This window comes from Thunnus thynnus, chromosome 9 (genome assembly GCF_963924715.1).
Source record: "Thunnus thynnus chromosome 9, fThuThy2.1, whole genome shotgun sequence".
In the NCBI taxonomy this organism is placed as follows: domain Eukaryota; kingdom Metazoa; phylum Chordata; class Actinopteri; order Scombriformes; family Scombridae; genus Thunnus; species Thunnus thynnus.
This window is the reverse complement of record NC_089525.1, coordinates 29,905,466-29,931,201: the sequence shown is the minus strand read 5'-3', so window position 1 is coordinate 29,931,201 and position 25,736 is coordinate 29,905,466. Positions and strand designations below refer to the sequence as shown.

The 25,736-nt window shown below is 38.7% G+C and overlaps 2 protein-coding genes across 2 annotated transcripts in view; both read right to left on the bottom strand.

Moving 5' to 3' along the window:
* Positions 1–10,248, bottom strand: part of LOC137189893 (probable carboxypeptidase X1) — a 28,024-nt gene extending 17,776 nt beyond the window's left edge. Inside the window, exons 1-3 of the mRNA XM_067600008.1 lie at positions 9,704–10,248; positions 638–747; positions 406–545 (exon numbers count right to left, since the gene is read on the bottom strand). Of these exons, the coding sequence (XP_067456109.1) occupies positions 406–545; positions 638–747; positions 9,704–10,016 (563 nt within the window). The 5' untranslated portion in view covers positions 10,017–10,248. The remainder of the gene's footprint in view (positions 1–405; positions 546–637; positions 748–9,703) is intronic.
* A 1,722-nt stretch (positions 10,249–11,970) lies between these two features.
* smu1a (SMU1 DNA replication regulator and spliceosomal factor a) lies at positions 11,971–19,822 on the bottom strand. The gene is made up of 12 exons (XM_067600002.1): positions 19,699–19,822; positions 18,300–18,510; positions 18,015–18,167; positions 17,306–17,416; positions 17,048–17,176; positions 16,736–16,855; positions 16,228–16,344; positions 15,924–16,051; positions 15,715–15,841; positions 15,435–15,602; positions 14,485–14,637; positions 11,971–13,194 (listed from the first exon to the last, which is right to left on the bottom strand). Exons 1-12 carry the CDS (start codon positions 19,722–19,724, stop codon positions 13,096–13,098), a joined length of 1,542 nt encoding a protein of 513 aa, XP_067456103.1. The 5' UTR covers positions 19,725–19,822; the 3' UTR covers positions 11,971–13,095.
* Between the last annotated feature and the right edge of the window lie 5,914 nt (positions 19,823–25,736).

Genomic DNA, 25,736 nt, shown 5'->3' with positions numbered 1-25,736 from the left:
ACATATATCCAGGAAGACAAGCTTGGTATATGTGTGATGCTCCACCCAAAATATACATTACTTTTCATATATATAGTTTCCCAATTTTAGGGGACATAAATTAATTTAAACAATGTCTTTATATTTAGAATCTGCATATTATTTGCAGTGAGTGAATATGTTAAGTTTCCAACTTATAGACATCAGCAGACAGACTCTCTCAGGTCTGTTCTGCAGCCGTTCATTTCTATTTTATTACCACCTTTCAAATCTACATGGGTAAATGTTTGAAACTTGAAAGATAGCCTTTGGGGTGAATATCACTTTACAGAACTGGTTTGAGAGACACATTTTCATTCTGCTCTATGAAAATACATTTCCCAGTGTTCACTCAGTAAATGGTGCTCGGTGACTTCCAGTACTGACCTCCAGATGGAGTTGCGACCCTGCAGGATGACCCCAGTGAAGCGAGTCGGCCGCAGAGCGTCGACCTCGAACCACTGGTTCTTGTCTCTGTACTGAGCGCACCAGGCTCCATCATAGATATCTCCATCCTCTATCCCTGACTGCAACACACACACAGGAAACACATCATGTTACTCTGTAGATAGCTCATAGTATGTTAAACTTTTGGTTTGCCGTCAGTCTGTGTGGTTACCTGGATGTTGAGTCGGCCGCGGTGGGGGCCCAGACCTCGACGCTTGTAGGACGACGCTCTCAGCTGAGTGTCTTTGACCCTCAGTGACTCCAGACCCAGCGGAGGACATTCTGACACAGTCAACAGATGTTTATTTACCATATGAACATCATCATATCATGTCAGTAAAGAGTAGCAAAGTAAGAGGAAGCCACGTTTCCAGAGGTAAAAGTCAGACTAGTAGAGCGTTGGCATTTAGATGTTTATTAAACATCTGTTCAAGCATCTGCACAAACAATGAAAGACTGTTTTGAAAAGAAAGAGATTGCAAGACTTTTTTAGGAAAGAAGCCAACTACAATACCCATAGAGCATTGTGGCATCAAACCTCTGCACTGCTTTAATGGTGGTGTTTAAGCTTTCTTGAACTTGTTCTGGATTTTTGATCAATCTTGGACCAATTCCACAACTAATAGTGCTGATAACAGCCATAACATCATCTCCATAACAGATGAAAGTCATGGCTGCTGTAGTGTTTAGCGCCATTAGACAAACAAAACTGGTGGGGGAGAGTAAAAAAAAGTCCAATTTCAAATCCAAACTTCAACTAGTGCAAAGAAAACTTCTGGAACCAGCATCTCCACATACTTCACTGCTCTGTATAATATCACAGTGTATGCAGGTTTGCACACTGCATGTACTGCAAATACACAAACACACACATGTACATATATAATATTGGACATATGTACACAAACTTGACCTTATGAGAGGAGAAGAAGGTTTGTGTTTCTATGTAGGTTAAATGGTATATAATGCACAGGTGTTATGTAACACTGAAGGAGATTTGTCACATTTTATCAATGTAACAAATTACAGATGAGAAAAAAACATGAATAAATGAAGATATAACAAAATTGCATTTAAATTTAAATATGTGTTAGACAGCACTCTTCACCACCATCATGCAAAACCTATAATTTCTGTCTTTAGTTGAATATTTTTACTTGTATTTGAATATTTCTTATACTGAGATGTTGAAACTTACTCTTCCGACACTGATGTTTTCAAATATCAAGCCAAAGAAGCAAGTTTAAAATAAAAGTGAAAAGGAGGGCAGGAAAGAGAAATGTTGAGATGTCTTTAAACCTGTCCAGCGTCCTCTAAAGCCGCTGACAGACTCTCGTTGTCTGAAGGGTTCAGCTTGGTTCAAACTGCCTCCTCCTGCCAGGAAGCTTTACTGGCTGCTAAAGAGTCTCCGGCCAAAATATAGAAGCAGTATAAATTAATTCTAAATGTAGGTGGTATTTAGTATTTAAAGACCCTTCCCCCCTTTTTGCCTTGTAGTCCTGCAGGATCTCTGCTGAGCTGGTTGTGACTCGAAATGTTGCTCAGCTTCTAAAAAAAGTAATGTCTCTTTGTTGCAGTTGACCGCTGGATTCCTGCCAAACCACAGATTTCTGTTGAAACTACTGATGTTGAGCCAGAGAAACTTGGCAAACATACAATGATGCCCAGAAGATAATACCATTCAATTGATTGTACAGTGAAGCAGCTCATAACTCAGCTTATCTGGGTAAAGAGAGAAACTCTTTATTTCTTTTGGGGGCAAATCTTCTAAGCACTTGTTGGAACTGAAATTTTTTTTATAGGAAGAAGGTCATTATTATGTGTCTTTAATGCTCTCTCAAAGAGAAGGTAAGATAAGGAAGTTAAATCTAGTATTTAAGTCTAGTCTCAGCAGCCCCATTGCTCCTGTTGATCTCACTTATCACATCCGCTCCCCTAAAGCTCTTTTCCGTCTCCTTCTGCCTTCTCTCCTCTCTTTAAAGGGTGACTCCATCTGCGTTTTTTTTTCCATGTTGGTCAAATAGAAACGCCCCCTCATCTGTTAGTCCTCCCACCCACCCGACACACACGCGCAGTTTGCTGGTAGTGTCTTCCTAACATACTCCCTCGCTGTATGTTAGAGCATGAGTTCACACCAAATTCTGCTCAGTTTGCCGGCGGGAGCAGAACTCAGGCTTTATTTTTCAATCTTTGAGCAGCAGCAACATTAAGAGCTCAGTCTGTCTCTGTGGCTACTGGCTAAGCGGGCTCTTTATATCGGTTTATACGTAGCAACGTCATGCAGAAACCTACGTCAGGTTACGTGGGAAAAAGGTTTTAGAAGGGTTCGGGAGGTACTTCGGCCAAAATTTGAATTTTCGAAGATATGGAACAATACTGGGAAATTACAGAATGATGTAAAAACTTTAAAAAAAAAACAAAAACTAATGAATCCGCCCTTTGAAAATGCTGTAATAATTGTGCAACATTTCAAGTGACTCAAACTCACGAGTAGCCAAGTCAAACGTTAAGGCAGTTTACTGAGACCAGTTACAAGGAAATGAGTGTGAGCTTTGGGATTATGAAAGAAAACTGAATAGTAGGTTATCATTTGATGTATTTCTTGAATATATCATACATGTTACAGATAGTTTGTGTTTCACACCTGTTCTAAATCCCTCTTTGCTGTGTCTGTTCTAAACTTAGTTCTTTGCTGTGTCAGATGAAGCAGTTGTGTGTTCAACAGTTAGTTTATTCTGTTGTACTTTTATCTGAGCCGGTGATAAGATGAACTATAGTTCTGTAGATGTTTATGTGTTAATCTGATAAGGTTAGTGTGATTTGTCCTTAATTTAATATGGGACTAATGTTATTTAGTGATGTTATTTGGTGCATGTTTGAGTGTTGTCATATATGGTCGTGGGTTAGTTGAACTTTTGACTTGTGTTTCTATCTGAGGGTTGTTTGGCTGACCTGTAAGGTTAGTGAACAGATGTTTTAAATTCTGCACAAGTGGTATTTAAGGGACTGGTTAAGAGCCAACTTTTCAGGCAAAGAAAAGATAGCTAGGTGGAACTATGATGCATTATACTTCTGATTGTATTATTTGATTACATTATTTCATAACCTGACAATGCTCTCTTTGTGTGATTATTGAGTGATTACAGGATATGTACTGAAAATTGGTGGCCTTTACTGATAGATTGGTATTAAACTTGATAATCTAGTTATAAAAAACGATTCTGCCAAAAATGGCCTCTAGAAAAACAAATGACGGAGGAGTAAACATCTCTTTCTGGTGGTTGAAACTCAAGTTGTTACTGAAACATAAATTAAATCGGAGCTGCTCATCAAAAGTGAATTTATGCAAACTGTCACACTCATTAATTTGAAAAGTGTTCTTAATATTTTGTCCATCCCATTAACTTACATGAGGGTGACAAAATATTAGGAACACTTTTCAATATAATGCACTCCAGTACACCACCACCACCCACTACGACCTCAATAATACACATAAAGAAAACTGACTATCCATATATACAAGAAGGGAGAGTAGTCGGGCTTTTTATAGGAAAGCAGAGATTTAAAGCAGAGTTTATATTTTATTTCTGCCTCCCTTTTGAGATCAAATAGTTACACGTTCTCCAGGGCTCGTAAAGGTGATTTGGGCCTTTTGAATAACAATCCTGTCTCTTTATCAAGACTTTATTTTTCTTATCACGGTCATGGTGTTTTTCCCTCCAAACCTGCCCTGCATCAGCCTCGTCAGCCCCGCCCTGCCTCGCCTGCACTCCAGAGTCTTAAATAAAGATAAATTCTTCGGTTCCTGTGCCTGCTGTCTCCACCTGCTCTGCTCACTGTTACACAAAGAGCATTTCATCTTTTCACAAGCCTACAAAGTCTCTCCTTCATTCTGCATCATAACAGCGTCCTGTTTGGCTCAGTTATCTGGAGGAAATAGTTCCCTTCTGAGTCTCAAGCTGCTGATCCAAAAACCACCAGATTCTTTCACCAAAATTACATTTATGGCAGGCTTTAAAGCAGCTTTTAGACCTCCGTGTTGGATAATAAAGTCAGAAAATACTAATAGAACAGTTACAGCTGAACAATTCAAATATGAAAAATTCAAATGATTAATAAAATGTTTGTTTCCTTGCCCACAAGTATTAAAGGATTATTAAAAGTGACACAGGAAATGTATATATCAGTAATTGAGCATGATAAGTCTAAAGTTCTCCAAAGAGAACAAATAAATAGATTAATAGGCCACAAATAAGTAACGAATATAACATTTTCTCAGTATTTATATATTTGCTTTCTACAGTGCTGCAAACCTCCTGCAGCTGCTGATACGCTGCTTTAGAGGATGAGTATCATCAGACAATGCAGCACGTCTTTCCACAAACTGCGGGAGGTCGCTTTCTTTGCAAGTCGAGCAGAGAGCTCTTTGATGTGAGTCTGCACTGACCGGACGACGGCCGCGTCCACAACTGGATCCTGCATTAATATGACGGACTCCAGCAGAAACCCTCCGCTAAACCTCTCGGTCGGGTCTTTCAGCACGACCTTGCAGACTTTCTTTGTTCTCTTCATGTCTGAGCAGAAGCCTTCAGCCACAGCGAGCCCCTCCAAAGTCTGGTTCACCATTTTTCTCTTTGTGTGTGTGACCCGCTTCTCCTGGTTCAGGTTCTGGAGAACAACCGGACCTGGTTCTCACTTTCTGCCTCGGTTATAGACTCACAACCTGACAATCTGAAGAAGCAGATGTGTCAGCAGACTCTGTAGTTGCTGGTTCGTTGTGTTTTCTACTGTATGTATACACGCACACACAAGTATTTGTAAGACATGAGCTATGTATATATACACACACATTTACAGGAACCGATACACAAAACAGCTGGCAAACCAATTTCAGCTCTCTGGAAGATGAAACTGAGACATGCAAACCAAACAGACTGTACAGGATAAACTACACTATGACACCAAACCTCCACATCATAGCATGTGTGTGTGCATGTTGTTTATATTACCACAATGTTAATCATGAATGAATCATAATGAATGTCCTTAGAAAGTAGTTCAAGTTTGTGTGAGAGAGACAGAAAGTGAGTGATAGGAAGAGAAAAGTGGACAAATATGAAGTTAAAGGAAGGAAGACGAGGAGCTTGTTTGACTACAGGCACTGTGCAGGAAACATGTCTCCAGAGGACAGTTAATAGAGATACGGGACATTTTTTCCACTGTGTATAAAGAAGACTGGCAGCTGCTCTACCTGTGTAGTTTTCAGCAGTTAAGAAGTAAAACCTGCATACAGTACTTTTGTATGGCAACAAAATATAAAATCTCTAAATGAATCCAATGAAATCTCTATTTTATAGCTACATTTTCCAAACTTCTCAAAAGGGAGACGTATTGGATATATACCCTAAATAATGTATCTCCTCATGGATTGAAAGATGATTTTGACATTAGACCTTTTCAGTCACTTTGACTCCCCTGTCTAGTACGCTTGGTTACTCACGTCTTTTTTTGTATTTAAATTATGCCACTGTTATATATATGTTACTTAGGTCACATGATAAAGGCCTGTGAGTTCAGATTATTTTGTCACACATACATTACAGTGTGCTTACAGATGGTAATGAATCCAAAGGAGCCCTTGATAGTAAAATGGTTTGGAGCTAATATACAGTACTGTGCAAAAGAGTTAGGAATTAAAAGTAAACTGAAGATGCTTTCAAAAATGCCATGAATAGTTTTTTATTTATCTATTAACTTCATATAAAGTTGAGTAAACAGAAGAAACCTAAATGAAATCATTATTCGGTGTGACCATGATGTTCTCATCGGTACACCTGCTGTTTTTCAGGTACTCGGCAGGTTGGTTGTTCCTGCATCTTGGAGAAGTTGCCACAGTTCTTCTGTGGATTTCAGCATCTCAGCTGCTTCTGTCTCTTCATGTTAATCCCAGACTGACTCCATGATGTTGAGATCAGGGCTCTGTGGGGGCCAAACCATCTGTTGCAGGACTCCTTGTTCTTCTTGTCACTGAAGATTGTTCTTTATGACTCTGGCTGTAGTTTTAGGGTCATTCTCATGCTGCACAATAAATTTGGGACCGATCAGACGCCTCCCTGATGGTGTTGCATAATGGATATGAATCTAAAGTGCCTAAAACTTTTGCGCAGCACTGTATATATAAATGTAAGATATGAATAAACTAATTTCATAAAGCAATGCTGGCAACAGATAAGAGAAACTACATCACCTATGATACTCTTTTGACTGAATATTTGCAGATAGAGGTGAAGCTGCTCCCAGTCTTCTCAGAGATTTGTTTTTGGTGAGTCGCAAATCGCAGCAACGATGATTTAAAACAACAGATTAAGTTAATTCCTATAAAGGTTTAGATATACAGTATGTCTCCCATCAGCACTGTGGTGTGGTAGGAGAAACACCAGTCACATCAGAAAAATTAACACTTAATAGTGTTAATTTAGCAAATAGTTTTAAGGTTTGTTTGATGCTACTGTGGACGAGGTTTACCTGAAAGAATAATTCAGTATCTCAGCAAGCTTCAGTATTTCTAGGAAAGTCTTTTTAAGTTGATCTTGAACAAACATCTGGATCAAAAATGTTCTCAACTAAGACCACTTGAATTGTTCTGACAGTAAACCCCACATGTTTAAAGCAGATGGAAGCACTGAAAACTATTTGCTACTAATATCTGATTGACTGGTTGACATACTGTATATATATCGAGGCTCATCCCAATACATACGTTCGACTGTCTCCTTGGTCACTGACTGGCTCACACTTTTTTTGACCTGAGGTTTGTCTTTCTTAACAACCTTTGGCTTCTTGGTGATGACTTTGGGTTTCTTCGGGACCGTTTTGGGCTTCTTTGTTACCTTAATGCTCCTGATGGACCTCTTTTCTACAAAAACGCAAACTGTGTTATGCACAGCAAGACACATGCATACCTTATAGTATTAGACTTTATACATTTGTTTATATATACAGTTTAATATACCAAGAAAAACAGTTTTGCAACTTAAACTTAACTTTCAAATAAAACAGTTTGACATTTTGGAAAGTATGCTTATTTTCTAACTTTTAAATGAGATGATACCGCTTTTATCTCTTTCCATTAAATATGAAGCTGGTTATCTTAGCTTAGCATAAAGACTGGAAACAGGGGTAAACCACTAGCCTGGTTAAAGGGGACGAATCGTGCATATTTCAAGGTCTGTATTTATATTCTGGGGCTCTACTGGAATATTCTTGCATGATTTACAGTTCATAAAACTCCTTATTTATCTTATACTGGCCCTTTATGCAGCCCCTCAGTTCAGCCTCTGTCTGAAACAGGCCGTTTTAGCTCCTGTCTCTTTAAGGCCTCCCTCCTGATGAGCCCACTCTGTTCTGATTGGTTAGTTTCCTGAAGCTGCCCCTCGGCAGACTTCCGCCAGCTCCAGAGACTACGTCAACAAATCGTAGTAGTAAGATTTTTACTTATTTTTCTTGTTCTTTACTCAAAATGGAAACTTCTCAAATATGTTTGAGCCCGAATTTGAAATATACGAGTGAACAACTCATGGAACAACCTTTGCAACAAAGGCTACCAAATGGACGGCATGTGTAAACAATATGATGTCATCATGAGAAGGAAGTAGCGTTAACATTGCAAACAACGCGATCAGAGCAGGCTGAAGCCCTGGCTTTTGACTTACAGGGGGCATTTTTAGGTTTTATGTTAACCTCAAGTTTTGGAACTTTGACTATGTTTAACATAGACATCATTACAGTATATAAATGACAGAAAGTCAGAAAAAGCATAAAATGTCCCCTTCAAAAAAATCTGACTACCAGCATCTCAAAAGCTCACTAATAGTCTGTTTTTATACTTTGATTTTGTACAGATACATCATTATAGAATATGGACAGAACCAGGCTAGCTGTTTCCCCCTATTGCCAGTCTATGCTATGCTAACCATCTGTAGCTTCATATTTAAAGGACAAAGATAAGAGTTGTATTGATTTTCTGGTCTAACTTTTCGAAAGAAACAAATAACGTAAGATACAATAAGACTTTATTAGTGATCCCACAAAGGGAATATATGTTACAGCTTACAGCAAAACTGATTAAACAACAACAACAAAATAAACTAAGAGATAAAAGAAATATAATAATCATATTTCCCAAAATGTCAAATTATTCCTTTAACATTGGTTGAAAAAAAAAAATCTTTCACTTCCACCTCCAGAGGATGCTGTAGAGCACAGCAAGCAGCACAAACATGCTTTCAAACCTGAGACTGAATTAATTAATGTAAATGCTGCTGTGGGGGGAGTTTTTGGCTGCAGATGTTTGCATCTATTTACATTCAGCTCAGTGTGTAGATGAATATACAGTCTGCCTGCGTGACAAACATTACACATGATCGGTCTTACAGAGTGTGAGGGGTCTCTTTCTTGTTTTTTTTTCTGCCTGAGGCATCACACCAAGCATCTGGTTTTCATCAGTAGAAAACACAAGGCTAAAATGTCTCACTGCACACAGCGTAGAATGTGGAACATCCTCCCCCAACCCTCGGACACTGACTCTCTGACCGCAGATATGTAGACCAACAGAGAGCTTTTTTACCCTGCGAATCTAAGAAGCTTTGAGGAACCTTGAAGGATTCTTTGGCTTGAAGTTGAAACCTTGAGGCTTCAACATTAACTGCATATCAATGAGTCATGAGCCTTTGAGGTTTTGTTTAAGAGATCTTTTACATATTTGAGTTCGGTCTAGTAAGAAACCCACGGAGGAGGATTATTCCCAGAACCCTGACAGCTGTGAGTTTGGATCTGTTTTTAAAAGATATAAACAAAAAAAAACACATATTCCTCATATTAGAGTTTTGGTTTCTTTGTTCACAGAGAAGGTTAAGAGAGCACATCTTTACTCAGCAAGTTACATCACGGCTGTTTCGTTTTATGAGGAAAGTAACGAGATGCATGAAACCAATGAGCAGTTGACAAAGTTGTAAAAAGTACATTTAGGCTGATTAACTTAACTGCCCTCATGAACATATTTCCATGAAGTAGTAATCATACAACAAAGCTCACAATAAAAGCCATAAATCCTTAAAGGAATATTGAACAAAGGTTTTTGTGTTCAATTTGTTCACTGTAAAGTTATTATTTCCATCATTGGAGATCAATCAAAGACATTTAAACTTACAAAAATACAATTTTGATATGCACTCACCAAATTCCAAAGGACCTTCTTCTTCTTCTTCAGCTTCTTTTCTGGGAGCTACTTTTTTATCACTACCTTCAGTCTGACGTTCAGTTGTTGCTGTGGTCGTAGGGGGTTTAGTTGTTGACTTACTATAAAGTCCTGTGGTGGGAACATTAGTGCTGTTTCCTGTAGAAAAACTGCTCACAGTTGTAGTAAAAGCTGCATCTGAAGCCACAGTGGGTCTCACTGCAGAGTTGTCATCAGCAGGTCTGGTGGAAATCAGAACAATTGATCCATAATGTAGAAATAAAAGCAAAGTGAGGTGCAGAACTCTTGCCATAGTAACTCTTCCCTGCAGAGACCCTCTAACACTAAACACTCATTCAACCTCCCTGACCTGCCGCTCTGCAACGCCGTCAAGACACCTGCGACGCAAAAGCAACTTCCGGTCACAGAGTTTAAAAATAAAAGACATGTTTTTGACATGCTTTTGTGCAGATAATAGTAGTTGGGAAAAAAGAGTGTTTAATTAAGATTCTATAGAAAAGAGAGCTGAAACAATTTGTTAATGAACAGAAAAGTAAGTTTGATTATTGATTTATAACTGCAGTCTTTTTTTTCAGCAAAAATACCCCAAAATTGATCTGATTCCAGTTTCTCAAATGTAGAGCTGCAACGATTAGTCCATGAACAGAAAATTGATCATGGACTCCAGGAAGACTAGCTGTGCTTTAAGGCACAGATAATAGGGATCCTAATATACAAACAAGCACATAAACAAAGATCAGCAACTATTTTGATAATCGACTAATTGTTTCAGTCATTTTTTAGGCAGAAATACCAAACATTTGCAGGTTGCAGCTTCTCAGATGTGAGGATCTGAAGCTTTTCTGTGTCCTGAACTGAGGCTGAACTGAGGGGCTGCTATAAAGTGTCAGTATAAGATAAATAAGGAGTTTTATGAACTGTAGATCATGCAAAAATATTCCAGCAGAGCCCCAGAATATAAATACAGACCTCCCAGAATATAAATATAGACCTTGAAATATGCACGAACGTCCCCTTTAACTTTCAGACAGAACCAATTTACCTAACAGTAAACTGAATATCAGACTGTATATTATTATAATTATTATATTATAATATTGGACTGTTGATCAGACATTTGAGGACATCAACATGGGCTCTAAGAAATTACAACATATAGAGCATTTTTCACTATTTTCTGATATTTTATGGATAAAACAATGTATTGATGAATAAGAAAATCATCTGCAGATTAATTAATAATGGAAATAATAATTAGTTGCAGCCTTACTCAAATGTGAAAATTTGCTGCTTGTCTTTGTCATATATAATAGAAAACTGTTATATTTTGGTTTTGGACAGATAAAACAAAGAATATGAAGATGCCATCTTGGGCTCTGGGAAATTATGACGGCCATTTTTTTGTACTATTTTCTGATATTTTATATGATGATACAATTACTTGAGAAAATAATCTGTAGTTTAACTGATGATGAAAATAATCATTAAACGCATACAGAAAGTCATAACCTATAGGTTACAGCATATAAGGCATGCCAGCTATCATAACAAGTCAGTTTTTAAAACATTGAGCTCATTAAAAAACTACAAGTGGGTATGATGAGATGGAGAATCTGTGATAACTTACATTAGGTAAATAAGACAAAAATACATAGTATCATTATGAGCAGTAAAAAATCGAGCAAAAATTGCGAAAAAAACTTAATTGTTGATAAAACAAATGATGCCAACAGCTTCTATTTCCCTCCACTGATCCATATCTGACGTCTGAAACACTGACATGACATGAGACAGTCCATCATCGTCATTTCTCTTGATTATTTTTTTGGAAATTTCTGACCAATTTTGATTTATGGTTTTATTTTGAAGTCCTTATAGAATAACTGGCGTTTTGCTGGCGGCTGGTTTGACGCATGTCTCTGCAGAGCCGCTGTACCAACAACCGTCCCACCAGAGTTTATTCAGAGATTTAACTCAGTCAACTCTCCTCTTCATCTGAGGAGCAGAGTTTGCAAACCTCTTTCTATCACACAGACGCTGCATGCATGGCTGAAAATTGTGTATTCAAGGTTTTTTTTTTTAAGTCTTAAGTCCCCATACAAAGACTTTTAGTAACGACTATATAGTGACATCTGGTGTCCTTGTTTCTTCAAGCCTTCTAAAAATCACATTTTTTAAGTATTATCCAGTTTTTCCTATATTCCATTTCTCCACTAACACAGGAAACATAAATTAAAGACAACAGCTCTGGTTAAATAACTTTAATGGCACAGATGAGAGATTTATGGGAAATTTGTACATCCAGCAACTTTTCAATCCTTGAAACATTAAGTCTCATTTCAGATGCATACATGTACTCAATGTGGGGAAAAAAATGCCTGACAATAAAATTACTTATTAAACTGAATGTATAATTTGATACTCCTGAAGTTACAGGTCACCTTGAGACCTTCTGCTGACAAAGTAGCTGTTTTTGACAACAAGACGATCCTCGTTAGAACTGAATAACTTCAGGAAACAAACTGTACATATGTATATACACGTTTATATGGAACTTTTTGGGATGGTGACCTTCACTTCTTGCCATGACTAGAAAAAAAAGAGACATCAACAAACACAAAAACAAACACTATTTAACCAGGTCTTCTTTGAAAAAAAATCAAAAAATGCTAATAAAAAATATATTTACAAAAGAATGGAATTTTCAAAATAAGAGTCGAGTATAGTATCTACACTCGCTGCCCCGAACATCTGACAACTCTGAGCAGAAGCCTCAGAAAAAAAAAAAAAAAAGTTATTGAATGTAAAGCTCATAACAGCAGAGCCTTGTTTATTTTAACGGCAACTGAAAAGATAGAAAGGTTTGATGGGTGTTTGTAATAATTTTATGTGTAGTTCACATTTTGAATTTGAGGTTTTTCCTAAATCACATCCACCTCTTGATCGACTCTTACAAATTCATAAATACCATTAAAGTCAAGCAAATCGTTGTTTTGTAAGACACATGTTCAATTATTTATTTGTTGGACAAACTATTAATAGTTTCTCAGACTCACAAGTTCAGGAAAAATAAAAACCCCAAACTGCTGATATTCAGCTGTGTGACTTAAAGATAAAAATACGCACAAAAACCTTAAATCACCCGTGTTCATTCTCAAATGGAAACATGCATCTGAATGTGTAAAAGTGATTTGTGTCACTGAGGTCATCAACATCCAAAACTTTCAGTCCATGTTGACCTGGGAGTGATTCACCCAGAGCTGTAAAAAGTATAAAAGACAAAAACAAAACAAAAAACCAGGCAGAGCAGTGTCCAGAGTGAGAGCAGCTGCAGAGTGAGAACGTCCGGTCTCGGTGTTGAGTTCAACACCTCAAGGCTTCCAGAGCTTCAGCAGACCGTCCTCGCTGTAGGTGGAGATGAGGTTCTGGTGTGGGTGGTGGGCGATGCCGATCACGTCTTTCTCATGGACCTGAAGGTGGAGGAGATGTGAGAAAAGATCCTATCGTTAAAAATTCATTTCATTACAAAGCTACTTAAACCTGCATTCACTGATTTTTTGGCAACGAAACTAATTGCGAACACAAAACTGACACATCAACACCTTTTAAACTGATATGTTGAACATTATCATTCATTTAGAGTCGTGTTTCTGTCCACCTGGTGAATCTAAGTCCAGTATTCACTCTCTTTTAGCTCTGTTTTTGCTCTCTACCAACTCAAGACTGTCTGTTTGCGGTTTGGTGCTGAACAGATAGTGTACAGCAGGTTTTGAGAGCTGCCTGAGAGCAGTGAGAGTGAACCAAAACAGTAAAGTTGCAGCCGCACAGCTTAACAATGAGCTGAGACTCAATATAAAGCTCCGTGAATCCGAGAGGAGCTGCAGAGTCGCTGATAATTCTCTGTATGTTCATCACTACAAGAAAAGCCTCATTACACACTGTCATTTGATACACTGATTATTCCGACTTTAAAAGTTATTAAAAGGTTGAAATTATTTTATTTAACATTTAGCTTTAAGCTACAGTTATATAACTGCAGAAACCACAAACTAATGTGTCACTGGGACAAGGTGTCACCAGTAATGATCACCAGTATGATTTATTTGAGTAATTTTAACAAAATACCCCAGAATACCTTCAACAGTCCATCAGAAGTTAGTTAAATTATGCTGAAATAAGTGCAGAGAATCAAAACAAAATTAACAGGCAAACCTAACATTTGACTTGTGGTAATCCATTTTGCTCATAAAAGTAAAATGTCATCAATAAAATTAAGACCACCAAGCAGTGTTATTTTTTTCCTCTTGAGTCAAATGAGATGGATGAAAAAGCTTTTATATAAGCTAAATGTGGAATTTCAGTAAAAACTCTAAACAGTATCAATTTAAAGTGTTTGCTAAGTAATCTGGTAACACCCTTAAAGTGACCTTCTTGCATAGTATTAACTTTTGTAATAACATTTGAATTATTACAGGAAACTGTGTATCAATACATGAGTGGTGATACTGGAGCATTATATGGTACAGTATATTTACAAATGTACAAAAACACAGTAGATACAAAAGGTTTCATGACTTTTGCAGACCTCGGTCTTCTTCTAAAAACTTGCAAAATGCACAAAGATCACAGAGTTTCGCCCACATCTTCAACTCTTTGATTGTCAGATATTTTTTTTGTTGCAGAAGCAGGAGGAGGAAAAATGCTCTTTGTATTATTTTTGGACACTTTGATCTGCTGCTCTCCTGAGCGCTGTAACGTACCGTCAGCGTTCTCTCCAGCTTGCCGGTGACGGTGCTGAAGCAGTAAAGCACAAAGTCTTCACCCACGCAGTAGATCCACTCGCCGCGGGGTGACAGAGTGCAGCACACAAAGTCACCTCCTTCCCTTTTACCGGAGCTGAAACTCCTCACGATCTGCACCGCGGCAGCCGCAGATGAAATCAAACACACACAGAGAAGAAACATGAGAAGGCAGGCAGGTAGACGCATTCATCACTGTTACATAATAAAGCATGTTTGGAAATATTACTGATGAAGTCACTTTTCTTTGCAAATAAAAATCCTTTTGCCCGGTATTCATGAAAAAATAGAAACTAATGAGATCAAAAAAGCTTTTAAATTTGATATTTAACAGGTTAAAGCTTCTAAAATGAGTTATCTATACAGCACTTAACTTGGATGTGGAGATATTCTTTTGAAAAATATGTTGTTTGTTTTATTTTCTGCTGATACTGCGGGTATTGCACCGCATTGCTTTGTCTCACTTATTTCCTGAGATTCAGTGTGTTGTTGTTGTTGCTGTGAGCTATCACGGCTGCATTAAAACTACTATTAAAAATGAATAATAACCAATTTATCTTACTAGAAACACTGCCTATAAGCTGGTGTTCCATCTTGGGACCAATAAAGCGCTAAATCTGATAAATTACATGCAAAAACTTGGAGAGAACAAAGAAAAGTTTAAGACTTTAAAAGTTAAAATGTTAGAAAAAGGTGCGACTTGAGAGAAACTAATGAGCTGTATCTGTTTATCTGTTTATCACAGGAGATCATCTACTAAATAATCCTACAATTCTTCAGACATTTGTTGTTTTCAAACGAGTGTAGCGGCACACGAGCCGAGTTCAGCGACCTACTGAAGCTCCTCAAAGAGCCGTTTTTACTAAACGCAGATCTCGTCTCTCCTGCTGGACAATGAGCTGTACACTAACCTGTCCCTGCATGTTCATGATGACCACCGTGTTGGAGCGATTACACACTACAAAGTGCTCGGGGTTCTTAGGCAGCAGGATGACGTTGTTGACGGTGATGTCCGTGCCGGCCGACGTGCCCAGAGGTTTGAAGGTGCTGCTGCACTCGGTGGTCTTCACGTTCCACATCTGAGGCAGAAGGAGACACACACGGATAATGATCAACAAGATGTGTATAGGCATGTTGATACAAGATATTTACTGTATGCTTACAGCACAGAATAAGTGATGCTTCTCTTACCTTCACTGTACCGTCAGAGGAGGCGCTGATGATGTGGTGACCGTCTGGAGTGAAGGTGGCCTCGTTGACGAATGAGGAGTGACCGCGGAACTCCTTCAGAGTTTTACCCGACTTCAGTCCGTGGATTCTGATACAGAGGAAAAAGACAAGAAACTAACTACACTGTCGGGACTACAGGTGACTTTAAAACGTGTCAGATATGAGTTTACCTGATTGTCTGGTCGAAGGAGGCACTGAGGAGCTGACTGCTGTCTTTACAGAAACTGATGCATGTTACTCCTTTACTGTGGGCGCGTTCAAACCTCCTCAGACACTGACCGCTCTGGATCTTCCACACCTACACACACATATAAACAAATATAATGTGTTAGTTGATGTTCTGTTGTTTTAACTTGTTTTCTTCTGGTTGATGGAGGACATCTTTAGCTTAATATACTACAGTTATACTGGTAATAAGGTAATAAAGGATTAAGAGGAGGATTTGGAGGAAGAGACTTAATTTTCCTCGCCTACCTTGATCTTTCCATCCTGGGCGCCGGTGGCCAACATCTCTGTGTCCCGACTAAAGCCCATACACAACACTGCATCGTCCATCATCATGAAGTTATCCTGAGCCTGGTACTTAAGATCCTGAGGGACACAATGCATACAACGTCAGATCAAATCAAACATTGATTTGACTGGTGCTTTCATATCAGTGATTCAGATGACATAAAATATATTTTACAGCCACACAAGCCATATTTGTAAGTGCATTAGCCATTATATTTCATAACCTCTTCGCCAAAACACTCACAGTTAATTTGTCTTTTACATGAATCACAAATTACTTCAATCATTTAATTTTAACTGGTGTTATTAAAATGCTTCTGTACTCCACTGGAAACATGCAAATGCAACCTTTCACTTGACTTTTTCATTTAAAAAGTAAACAGAAATCACTTTGAAATATCAAGCGTGAGTGTAGTCATTAGTCTTGTTGGACAGTCTGGTTTCTGTGTCTTTCTTGTGCATCACTCACCTTTCTGATTTTGCCTGTTGTGAAGTTCCAAACCTCGATGAAGCCGTCCACAGAGCCGGTGACCAGGTACTGACCATCAGGGGAGAACCGGGAACACTCTACATGGGATTTCTGTCCAAACTGTGGAGGGAGGATGAGAGAAAATAGGCCATGTCACAACATTTTAAACATTTATATGATTAAAAAAGTATCACCAGGTTGATACTTAGTTAGGCTGAGAGCTTTTTGGCTGATCAGACTGCATTAATCAGAGCAGGGAAGCGATACATCAACGTTGTCTCCCAGCATTCACACTTTGGGACAGGTAGGTACCTTGATGTGTCTGCTGAGCTGCGTGGGGAAACGCTCTTCTTCCACATCTTTGACGGCAGCTTTACCCCTGAACAAATCGATGGTCATTCCAGGAGGCAGAAGACCTTGATGCTGCTGCCACTTCAGAGACTGAAGGAGACGAATGGAGACAGTGGACGACACCAAAATCAGCACTTTGTTTAGATGATAGTGTAACTTTCTAGGGAATCATAATAACCAAACTTTCTCATTGCACTCGCAGGCTTCCAGATCTCTTACCTGTCCGAGCAGAGCCATGAGACGAGAGGGCGGCACCACGCTGACCTCCCCCGCCAGCGCCTGAGCGATGGCTGCACGGCGCTTCTCCTTACTGCTGCCGTCCGGGTACGCCTGGAGGGCAAACATCAACAATCACACTCCGCACAACTTCAACCAGCCATGTATTTCTGCTTGTACAACAGAATGAATCTAACCAGTGTGAGTTTTAAAGGTGGATACAGATGCCTTCAATAATAACTCTACTGTCCTATATTTTATCTGTTATTATTGAGATAGAAGCCTGTTTAACAGTATTTAGCCCATTAGAAAGGCTTGTCTACAATGTCTTTTAGTAATTGATACTGTAAGATAAATGGATTTTGTAAAAGCAGATTAATTCAAAAACATTTCGTCACCATACATCCAAAATTTGGTATTTTCAGTAAATGATGTCAACATGTGACAAAGACAGTTCTGAATGTTGTTCCAGTGACAGAAAATAAAGAGGAAACCTAGAAGACCTGCTGTTTATGTACCAGTCCCTCTACAATAATGCATTATGGATTTCCCTAAAGCTTATCCACACAACATGTGTCTTCCCTGACAGACAATCGAAAGGGTTTTTATTATTGAAGAGGCTGACGCAGGTGATCTGCCACACCACTTGATCTTTATATGGACGGATGAACAAAGATTGGATTTTTTTTGTGTGTGTTTGGTTTGGACTCACCTCTCTGGGATCGAAGTAGGAGCGAGCCAGCAGGTTCTCCAGGTGAATGTATCTCTCCGGCTGGGTTTGTTTCAGCATGATCATGGGGTCGGTCTGCCTGAGGAGCGAACGGGCTGCACCCAGCTCTCTCAACTCGATCAGCTCCAGCACCACCTGGTTGGAAGCAACAACACAAACACTGCGATTCATGACATGAAACATGACTTCTACAGGGACAGCACTAAACATGCTGAGGACACATAACAGGATACTCCAGCTTCATACCACAATATCGCCACACCTTACCTGTTCATAAAGGTCGATCAGGGTCTTATCTGGCAGCTTGAGGGACTGGATGGCTTGCAGGACAGTATCCCAGTGGCCGCTGTTTATGTCTGCAACAAAGCTCTCTATACTGTCCACTGTGTTCAGAGACACTGTGGTCTCCTCTTGCAGGGTGACCAGAGTCCTGTGCAGATTGTTTTCTTTGAGGTACTGCATTATCAGACGGATCACGCTGTGGAAAACAAAAAATGACGTGAGTCAACTGGAAACGCAGTTAAAAGACTTTGATTGTGTGGGCACAGTGAGGTTTCTGTGGGTCATTTAGCAATAAAAAAAAAAAACAAACAAAAGAAGAGAACTGCTGTTGCCTCTTTCTCAGTAACTCATGGATGAATATTATCGCCAAATATGAGCTTATCACAGATATATTAGCATTGCAACATACATGTATGTTAATGGGATTGAAAAAATGACCTAAAAAATAAAGTGCTCAGTGGGTGTATGTTAGCCTAAGTGATGAGAAATTATGGCACAGAAATGAAAATATACTAGCATTGTTTCAAAACAATTAATCAATTATCAGAATAGTTGAAGAATAATTTAATAGTTGGTAATTAATCGATTAATCAACTGATTGTTGCAGCTCTACTAATAATATACTAAATGTTGCTGGAGTTTTGATCTCTTCAGACTTCTTTCTTTCTACGTGTACATTGAAAGGTGTGCAAGGAGTCTCTCCACTACAAACACAAATACCAGACAATACACCTTGATATCTGACTTTTTACTTCTTTAAAATATCGGACACTTCAGCGGGGACAATGTTTGACAACATGAGGCATGAAACCGAGTAATTTCAGTTGGAGACTTTGTTTAAATAAATTAATTGGGATCTGAAGTTACTCGGTAAGTAACAGCTGCTTTAATCTAACACAATCTAGCATTACAGAAACTTAGTTGACACTAGCGTGTTAAATAATGACATAAAGTGCAGATACTGAGTATATCAATAAAATAATGCAACTTTTATGCTTTTTTCGGTGCGAGATGTTTGAATGATTTCGTTAACCTGGCAGTATGATGTTAGCTAATGCTAACTTATCCTAACTCTACTAACGTTAGCTTTCAATCTTCTTTATCTAAAACGGTGCGACTAAAAAGACCCAACATGTGGAGTTTTATACTTCATTTAACATGAACAACAATGCAATTATGCTTTCTTTGCCACGCTAAGAAATAGCAACAATATATGGGGTTAACTTTAGCTACTTAGCTTAGCTTAGCGCGCTAACACTAGTGCACTGCAGCAGAGGATAACGCAGGCCTCACTCAGAGAAAATAGCATCAAATGCGGAGTAATAAGCGGGCGATTTGTTGTATGGTCGACTTGAAATTGGAATTTATTACTTGGGTCACTTACTCTGCGGATTCGACCTCCAGAGACATGGTTATTTATCTCAAAACAACAGTCACAAGATGCTATCGAGTCTGCAGCAGGACGCACGCAGGACAGCCGGAAGTACAGTCGGAAGTACAGGAAGGAGTCAGGAACCTTCAAAATAAAACTCTCACTGGACTGAAGAGTGGATTTTATTTTGTCTTCCTGGTTCAGACTGTGATTCACCACTTTATACATGTGGGGGTCGTTACAAAATACATAAGGAAATAGGGGCAATGTACTAATGGTACAAAAAAGGCTCCTGATGTTTCCCTACACTTTGAAGGGAATTTTAGACAATATGACCATAAAGCCTAAACAAAAAACATATCATGTACACGGATAGGACAAATCAAAAGCATCATGCAATGTAGTTAAGACTGTCAGAGAATCATTAATTCCAGTCTAGGGTGTGATATTGTTTTTAAATGAAGCAGATTGTAACTTAAGAATGTTTAATTCTGTTAAATGTAACTCATGTAACATCAGATCACTCACAACACCAAAATAATTTCTGTCTGTTAAGGATTCGGAGAACATAGTACATGCCCTTATTCTTCCTGCATCGACTAGTGCAATGCTCTCTATATAGGAATTAGTCAATCAGCTTTATCTCGCCTGCAGCTGCAGCAACCAGACTCCTCACTGGTACCAAGAAGAGAGACCTCATCATGCCTGTACTGGCCTCTCTTCACTGGTTACCAGTGAAATACAGGATTGATTTTAGGATGGTTTAATTTGTATTGAAAGCACTGCATGGACTGGCACCAACTCATCGTTCTGAACTTCATTCTCCCAGATGTGCTGACCAATCACTGCTCGTCATTCCACGCTTCTATCTAAAATCCAGGTATGATCGGGCATTTTCCATTGTTCACCCTAAACTGTGGAATAGTTTGTCCATCCATTGATATTTTTTAAAACCTTTCTTAAGATCCATCTCTTTTCTTAAGCCTATTAAAAGTCATTCTGAGACATGATTGGTCACACTCTGCTTTAATTATTTATTTGTTCTCTGCATAATGCACAAATTTGATTTATTTTATTTTACATTTTATTCATTTTCATTTGATCCTCATAATTATGTCTGTGATTTTTTTTTTAGATTAAAGCATTTTGATCAACATTTGTTGTTTTTATGGTGTAATTGTTACATATATATTAATGTTTAAAGTGTATCTGGTGTGTTTGACATAAAAAAAAGAATGTCCACTCTCACATCCCGCTTTACTGCAGTTGCTTGTTTTTTATTAGGTTAAGCAACAGGGGGCGCTATCTGCACAGCTATGGCTCAGTGGCCCTTTTGCCTCTCTTCTCTCTGCCAGTGAAGGTCTTTCAAGGTTATGATGATGTTCAGCCTCAGTCTGCAGTCCCATGCCTGGGTTTGATTGTTTTGGGCAATCATGACATAATCCAACTGTGAGCCCCATCCACATTGGAAAATGAATTTGGCACCAAGAACACAGCAGACTTGGTTTCATTTGCTTTTGCAGATGGAGAAATATATTGGGAAGCGGTGAGGAGAAGCAGAAAGGACAGGAAGGGGAGGAGTGGCAATACTATAACACCGCAGTCATTCTGAATATATTAACCTAAGAGCAGAGGAGAGACGACAATATAATTTCTCCATCTTCCTGGCATGACAAAGCAGAGGCTGTTTGGGGAATGCTTACCAATGAGGGAGACGCCGCCACGCCGGAAGAGTGACAGGAACATAAAAGGCTGTAATGTAATCACCTCATCCTTTCTGGGGAAAAAAAACAAAGAAAATTCTAAATTTATGTGAGGTGCCGTTCTTGGTGAGCGGTAAATTTAGCCAGTTTTCCATCATGATTAGGACACATTACCACCACAAAGAAATGCAGCCTTTCTTTGGTATGTAAAGAAGGAAGCAAACATTTTGTGGAAACAGATAGTGCTCCTACCTGGTGAGTGATGAAAGTCATTGCTATGTATGCATGTCTGGCATCACATGATTCCCACAAGACCTCATTTTCAAGCAGGAAAAGCAAAATATTGTCATTTTATAGTGCATGTTGGGTGTTTATACTTTAGAGGACAGATTAACAATATTTCAAATCTGTCTTAAAACAACAGTCAGGTTCCCAGATGAACAGTGAAACATGTTTTTCTTGCTGCAATCATTCCTCCTGTTCATACTGACCATTAGAAGATCCTTTCATGATGCACTTACAATGTAAGTGATGGGGCACAAAATCCACAGTCTTCCTTCTTTGTGATAAACATGTATTTAAAAGTTTATCTGAAGCTAATATGAAGCTTCAGCGTCCAAATGAGTCAAATCAAGTAGATATCTTTCAACGTTACAGTTCTTTTTAGTGCCAAAGTCCCTCTTTTTGTTACTATACTTCCACTGCAGCTCAACAGGGAAACACTGTCCTGCAGAAAAGACTGTAAATGTGTCAGATATCCACTTGATATGACTAACTCAGACTGCTGAAGCCTCATATAAGCTTCACATCAAATTTTAAATGCATTTTTGCACAAAATGACTGTGTGGACACACTGTGGATTTTGGCCTCCATCACTTACATTGAAAGCACATTTAAAGGGATCTTTTAGCAGCCAGTATGAACCTGACTGTTGTTTTAATATGGACTTGAAAACTGTGAACCATTTCCTCTAACTCTGAACATTACATAAACCCAAACTCTAACTATCTGCAAAACATAAGCACTTATCTGCAATTCACTGCTTCTATATCAAAAGGAAAAAACACTTCACACAATTCTGCTTTTTTGGCACGATCTTCACAAATCCAGTCTTCTGTGTTCTCATGGAAACAAAGCGCAGTCATTTAAAATGCTGAACTGACACTTGACCGCTGACAATAATAACAAATCAAAGCATGGAGCCAAGAGCAACTTATTTAAGAGATGAATAGATGAATGAATCAACAGATGACAACACTGCAGAGTGAAGCAGAGGGGAGGTGAAGGTGACGAACATACCTAAATGTTGGCTGAAATGTGCAAAGTGTTGTGTCACTGTATTTGTGTGGAGTGATACAATTATAGTTAAAAGTGTTTTTTATTGATCAACAGTGTACAGGTGTCATTTACAAAAAATATTCATATGATTTGTGTTTTTTACAAGAAAAACTGCAGACAAACTCACATAGGATGTGAGAAGGCCTGCTGCTGAGATTCAGTTGCATTACTCTTTAATGAGGATTAAGACAGATAAGAATAAATTACAAATAATACCAAATCTTTGCATTGTCTTGTCAGCTAAAGAGGGGATTATAGGTGTGTTGTTGGAGTAGGATGCACTGGCTTTCCTGAGATCTGAACAGCAAAGATGCTTTGCACACATTGTCAGCTAAGCTCTGCGGTTGCAGAGATTCAAATACCAAAAAACTTTATGCCAGGGGTTTGACTCAGGATAAGATGTTGTACTGCTGATTCACAATCCAGATTAGAGTATGAATCATAAAAAAATATGATTCCGAGCAGCCTTTTCCAGGTCACAATGACTAGACTGTATCAGATCAAATGTATGACACATGTAAGGGAGAAAAAACCTGGAACTAGAGCACTTTCGCATTCAGTGTTCCCTGCTGTGAACAGCTTAAGTGAAGCGTTATGTGCCTTGTTCAAGTGCAGCACTGATGACAGAAGGGAGAGACTTTTTTTTTCTTGCAGCAAGCTTCAAATCTGCAGCCTGATTCACTAACATAAGCATGAACGATCTGATGTTTACAGTGTTTTACCATGACGGGATTATGTGAATAAAATATGAGCCACATGTTCCGGTTTCATTTTACCAACATGAAACTTTTAGATAAGGTTTAGATGTATGATGTAGCAAGATTAACTTAATCTGTAAACAAAGACATGTATCTGCAATAGGAAACTTGATACCAATTCATAGTGCTTATTTTAAATGGGGTTATAAATTGACCTGGATTTTGGTCCAGACACTCTGCAGCTTTATCAGAAGGATCATGATCTGTGGTGTGATTGATATGACTGAAGAGCCAGACACAAGTCCTGAATGATTAAATAGTCAGTGCCAATATCCACCAATTTCTTGCTCATTTTTTGATCTGCCACCTGTATAGCTACGGTCTGGTTAAGTTAAAGCACAGTGTCATGTGACAAAATCTCACATTTTGATTTTTCAATTTGTGTCTTACAGCTCTGCATGGCTAATTTGTTAGGTGCATGATATTACCTTTTTACTAACCTGTAACCACATCTTTTATTTTTTTTATCAAGATTAACATCATGATTGTCATATCTTATTTATGTCATATTTCTTATTGTTGCTCTTCATGTCTGCATGCATCATAAATTGGTTATAATCAGTATTGCTTGGTTGTGTTTCGTTGCCTTGTCTTGTTTGCATGACCACATGTACCGAATAGTGGATATTGTTGCTTTATTATTGTACTAATGTTTTGCTGTTTCCTGTTGCTCTGCATGGCTTGTGCACTGTTGAGAATGCTTATTTTGGCATCTTGTTGTCTTCTGGCTGTAATTTTTAACCATCTCTTCATTTTCAGGTTTCAGAACATCTCGCTACAGGACTACAGTTGAAAACACTGACACATTTATAGAATAAATAAATGAAATGAAATCCACAGCCTCATGCTTAAGGCTTTATGCAGAGGTTAACCAACATGATGCTACTTCTGTAATTGCTACTTAGGGAGGACAGTCATTATTCACAAGACTGGAAGAGGTTAGTTGTAAGGAAACTGTAAATCTACGTCACTTAAAGAACTTTAATGCTGCCATTTTTAATTTTTTTTGGTGAGGACAGCCTCAGAGCTAGATAAAAACTGGTGGAGATAGTCCACCAGCCCAACAGATTTTTGAAACCAACGCTTTAACATCATAAATGGCTACTAATGGCTACTTAATGATCTATAATGCATTAATAAAGAATTTATTTACAATTAATTGAGCCATTATTTCATCTTACAAATCATGCTTGCAACTGAACCTGAAATCAGATTGTTGGACTAACATCCACTCATCCATCATACTATTGCAACTATTCTCTTCTATGTGAACTTTTCCCATTTATCTTGCCTTTGTTGCACTGAAAATTAAAAAAGGTTATTTTAATTTTCGTATGCTAGCTTCATTTCACGACATTTCCGGTAACGGACAAAGGCAGGGAATATTACGAGCTAAAACTCTGAATACAGTAAAAATAGCTAAATCAAGCGACTAAGCCTCATTGCTTTGTTTGGTTTTGTTTATGTCTCTTTAAGAGCTTTGCCCTTGAGTGTACCCAGCAGCCGAACACAATGAACAAGGGTCCATTAATTCGCTGTTGAGAAGCTACTCACAGCTCCTTGCTAATGGCCGATTTCTCTGCCAGTCAGTTTGCCCTCTAGTCATGAGTGGATGAGTGGTAGTGGGTGGAAGGTGTGCGTGTATGTGAGAGGTATTGGCGATGGAGGTGGAGCGGGGGGGGGGGATAAATCTTGATAGATCTCCCCTGTTGGGGGAGGGGTTAATCCTGATGGATTTCTCCCGTTGGCTGTTTGCTGCTCGGGTGTGAGCGTCAGTCTTATTGGCATGTCCATTATTCTCAATGGACGCATTAGAAAGCCAAAAGGGACTCGTTGAGAAACCTTTATTGATATTCTCAATCTTCTTGACACAAAAACAGGAATAAGGAGCAACAGTGCTGCAGAACTGTATTCAGTTTTCTGAAGAGGAAGTGCACAAACCCATACAAACACGCAGAATGGGGTTCATTCATGGTGTAGCAGCTTGCATTGGTGTCTGAAAAATTACAGGTCATCAAGGTGATAAAGCACTGAGCTGGAAATGGGATTGTGCCTGTAAGCAGGTGTTCTAGTCAGCACACATGTGGACTGATATATGTTAGTCTCTCAGCAGTCTGGATAAGGGAGACTTTTCTACCCATGACAACGTAAATAGAGACGATCCACTTACCGGGTGAATGCCGCTGCCTCTTGTCAGCTGAAAAGCTCCCGGAGCTCCCACCAACAAAGTGCTGACACAAGTGGAAGGTTT

Bases quoted from the DNA above. Each gene is read 5' to 3' on its own strand.
- smu1a (XM_067600002.1), bottom strand. From the start codon at position 19,724: ATGTCTCTGGAGGTCGAATCCGCAGA. The intron at 17,417-18,014 runs GTGAGTCCAAAC...TTTGCCCTCCAG, and splicing joins CCTACTTCGATCCCAGAGAG to GCGTACCCGGACGGCAGCAG. The intron at 16,052-16,227 runs GTAGGCGAGGAA...ATGTGTGTGTAG, and splicing joins CCCAGGATGGAAAGATCAAG to GTGTGGAAGATCCAGAGCGG.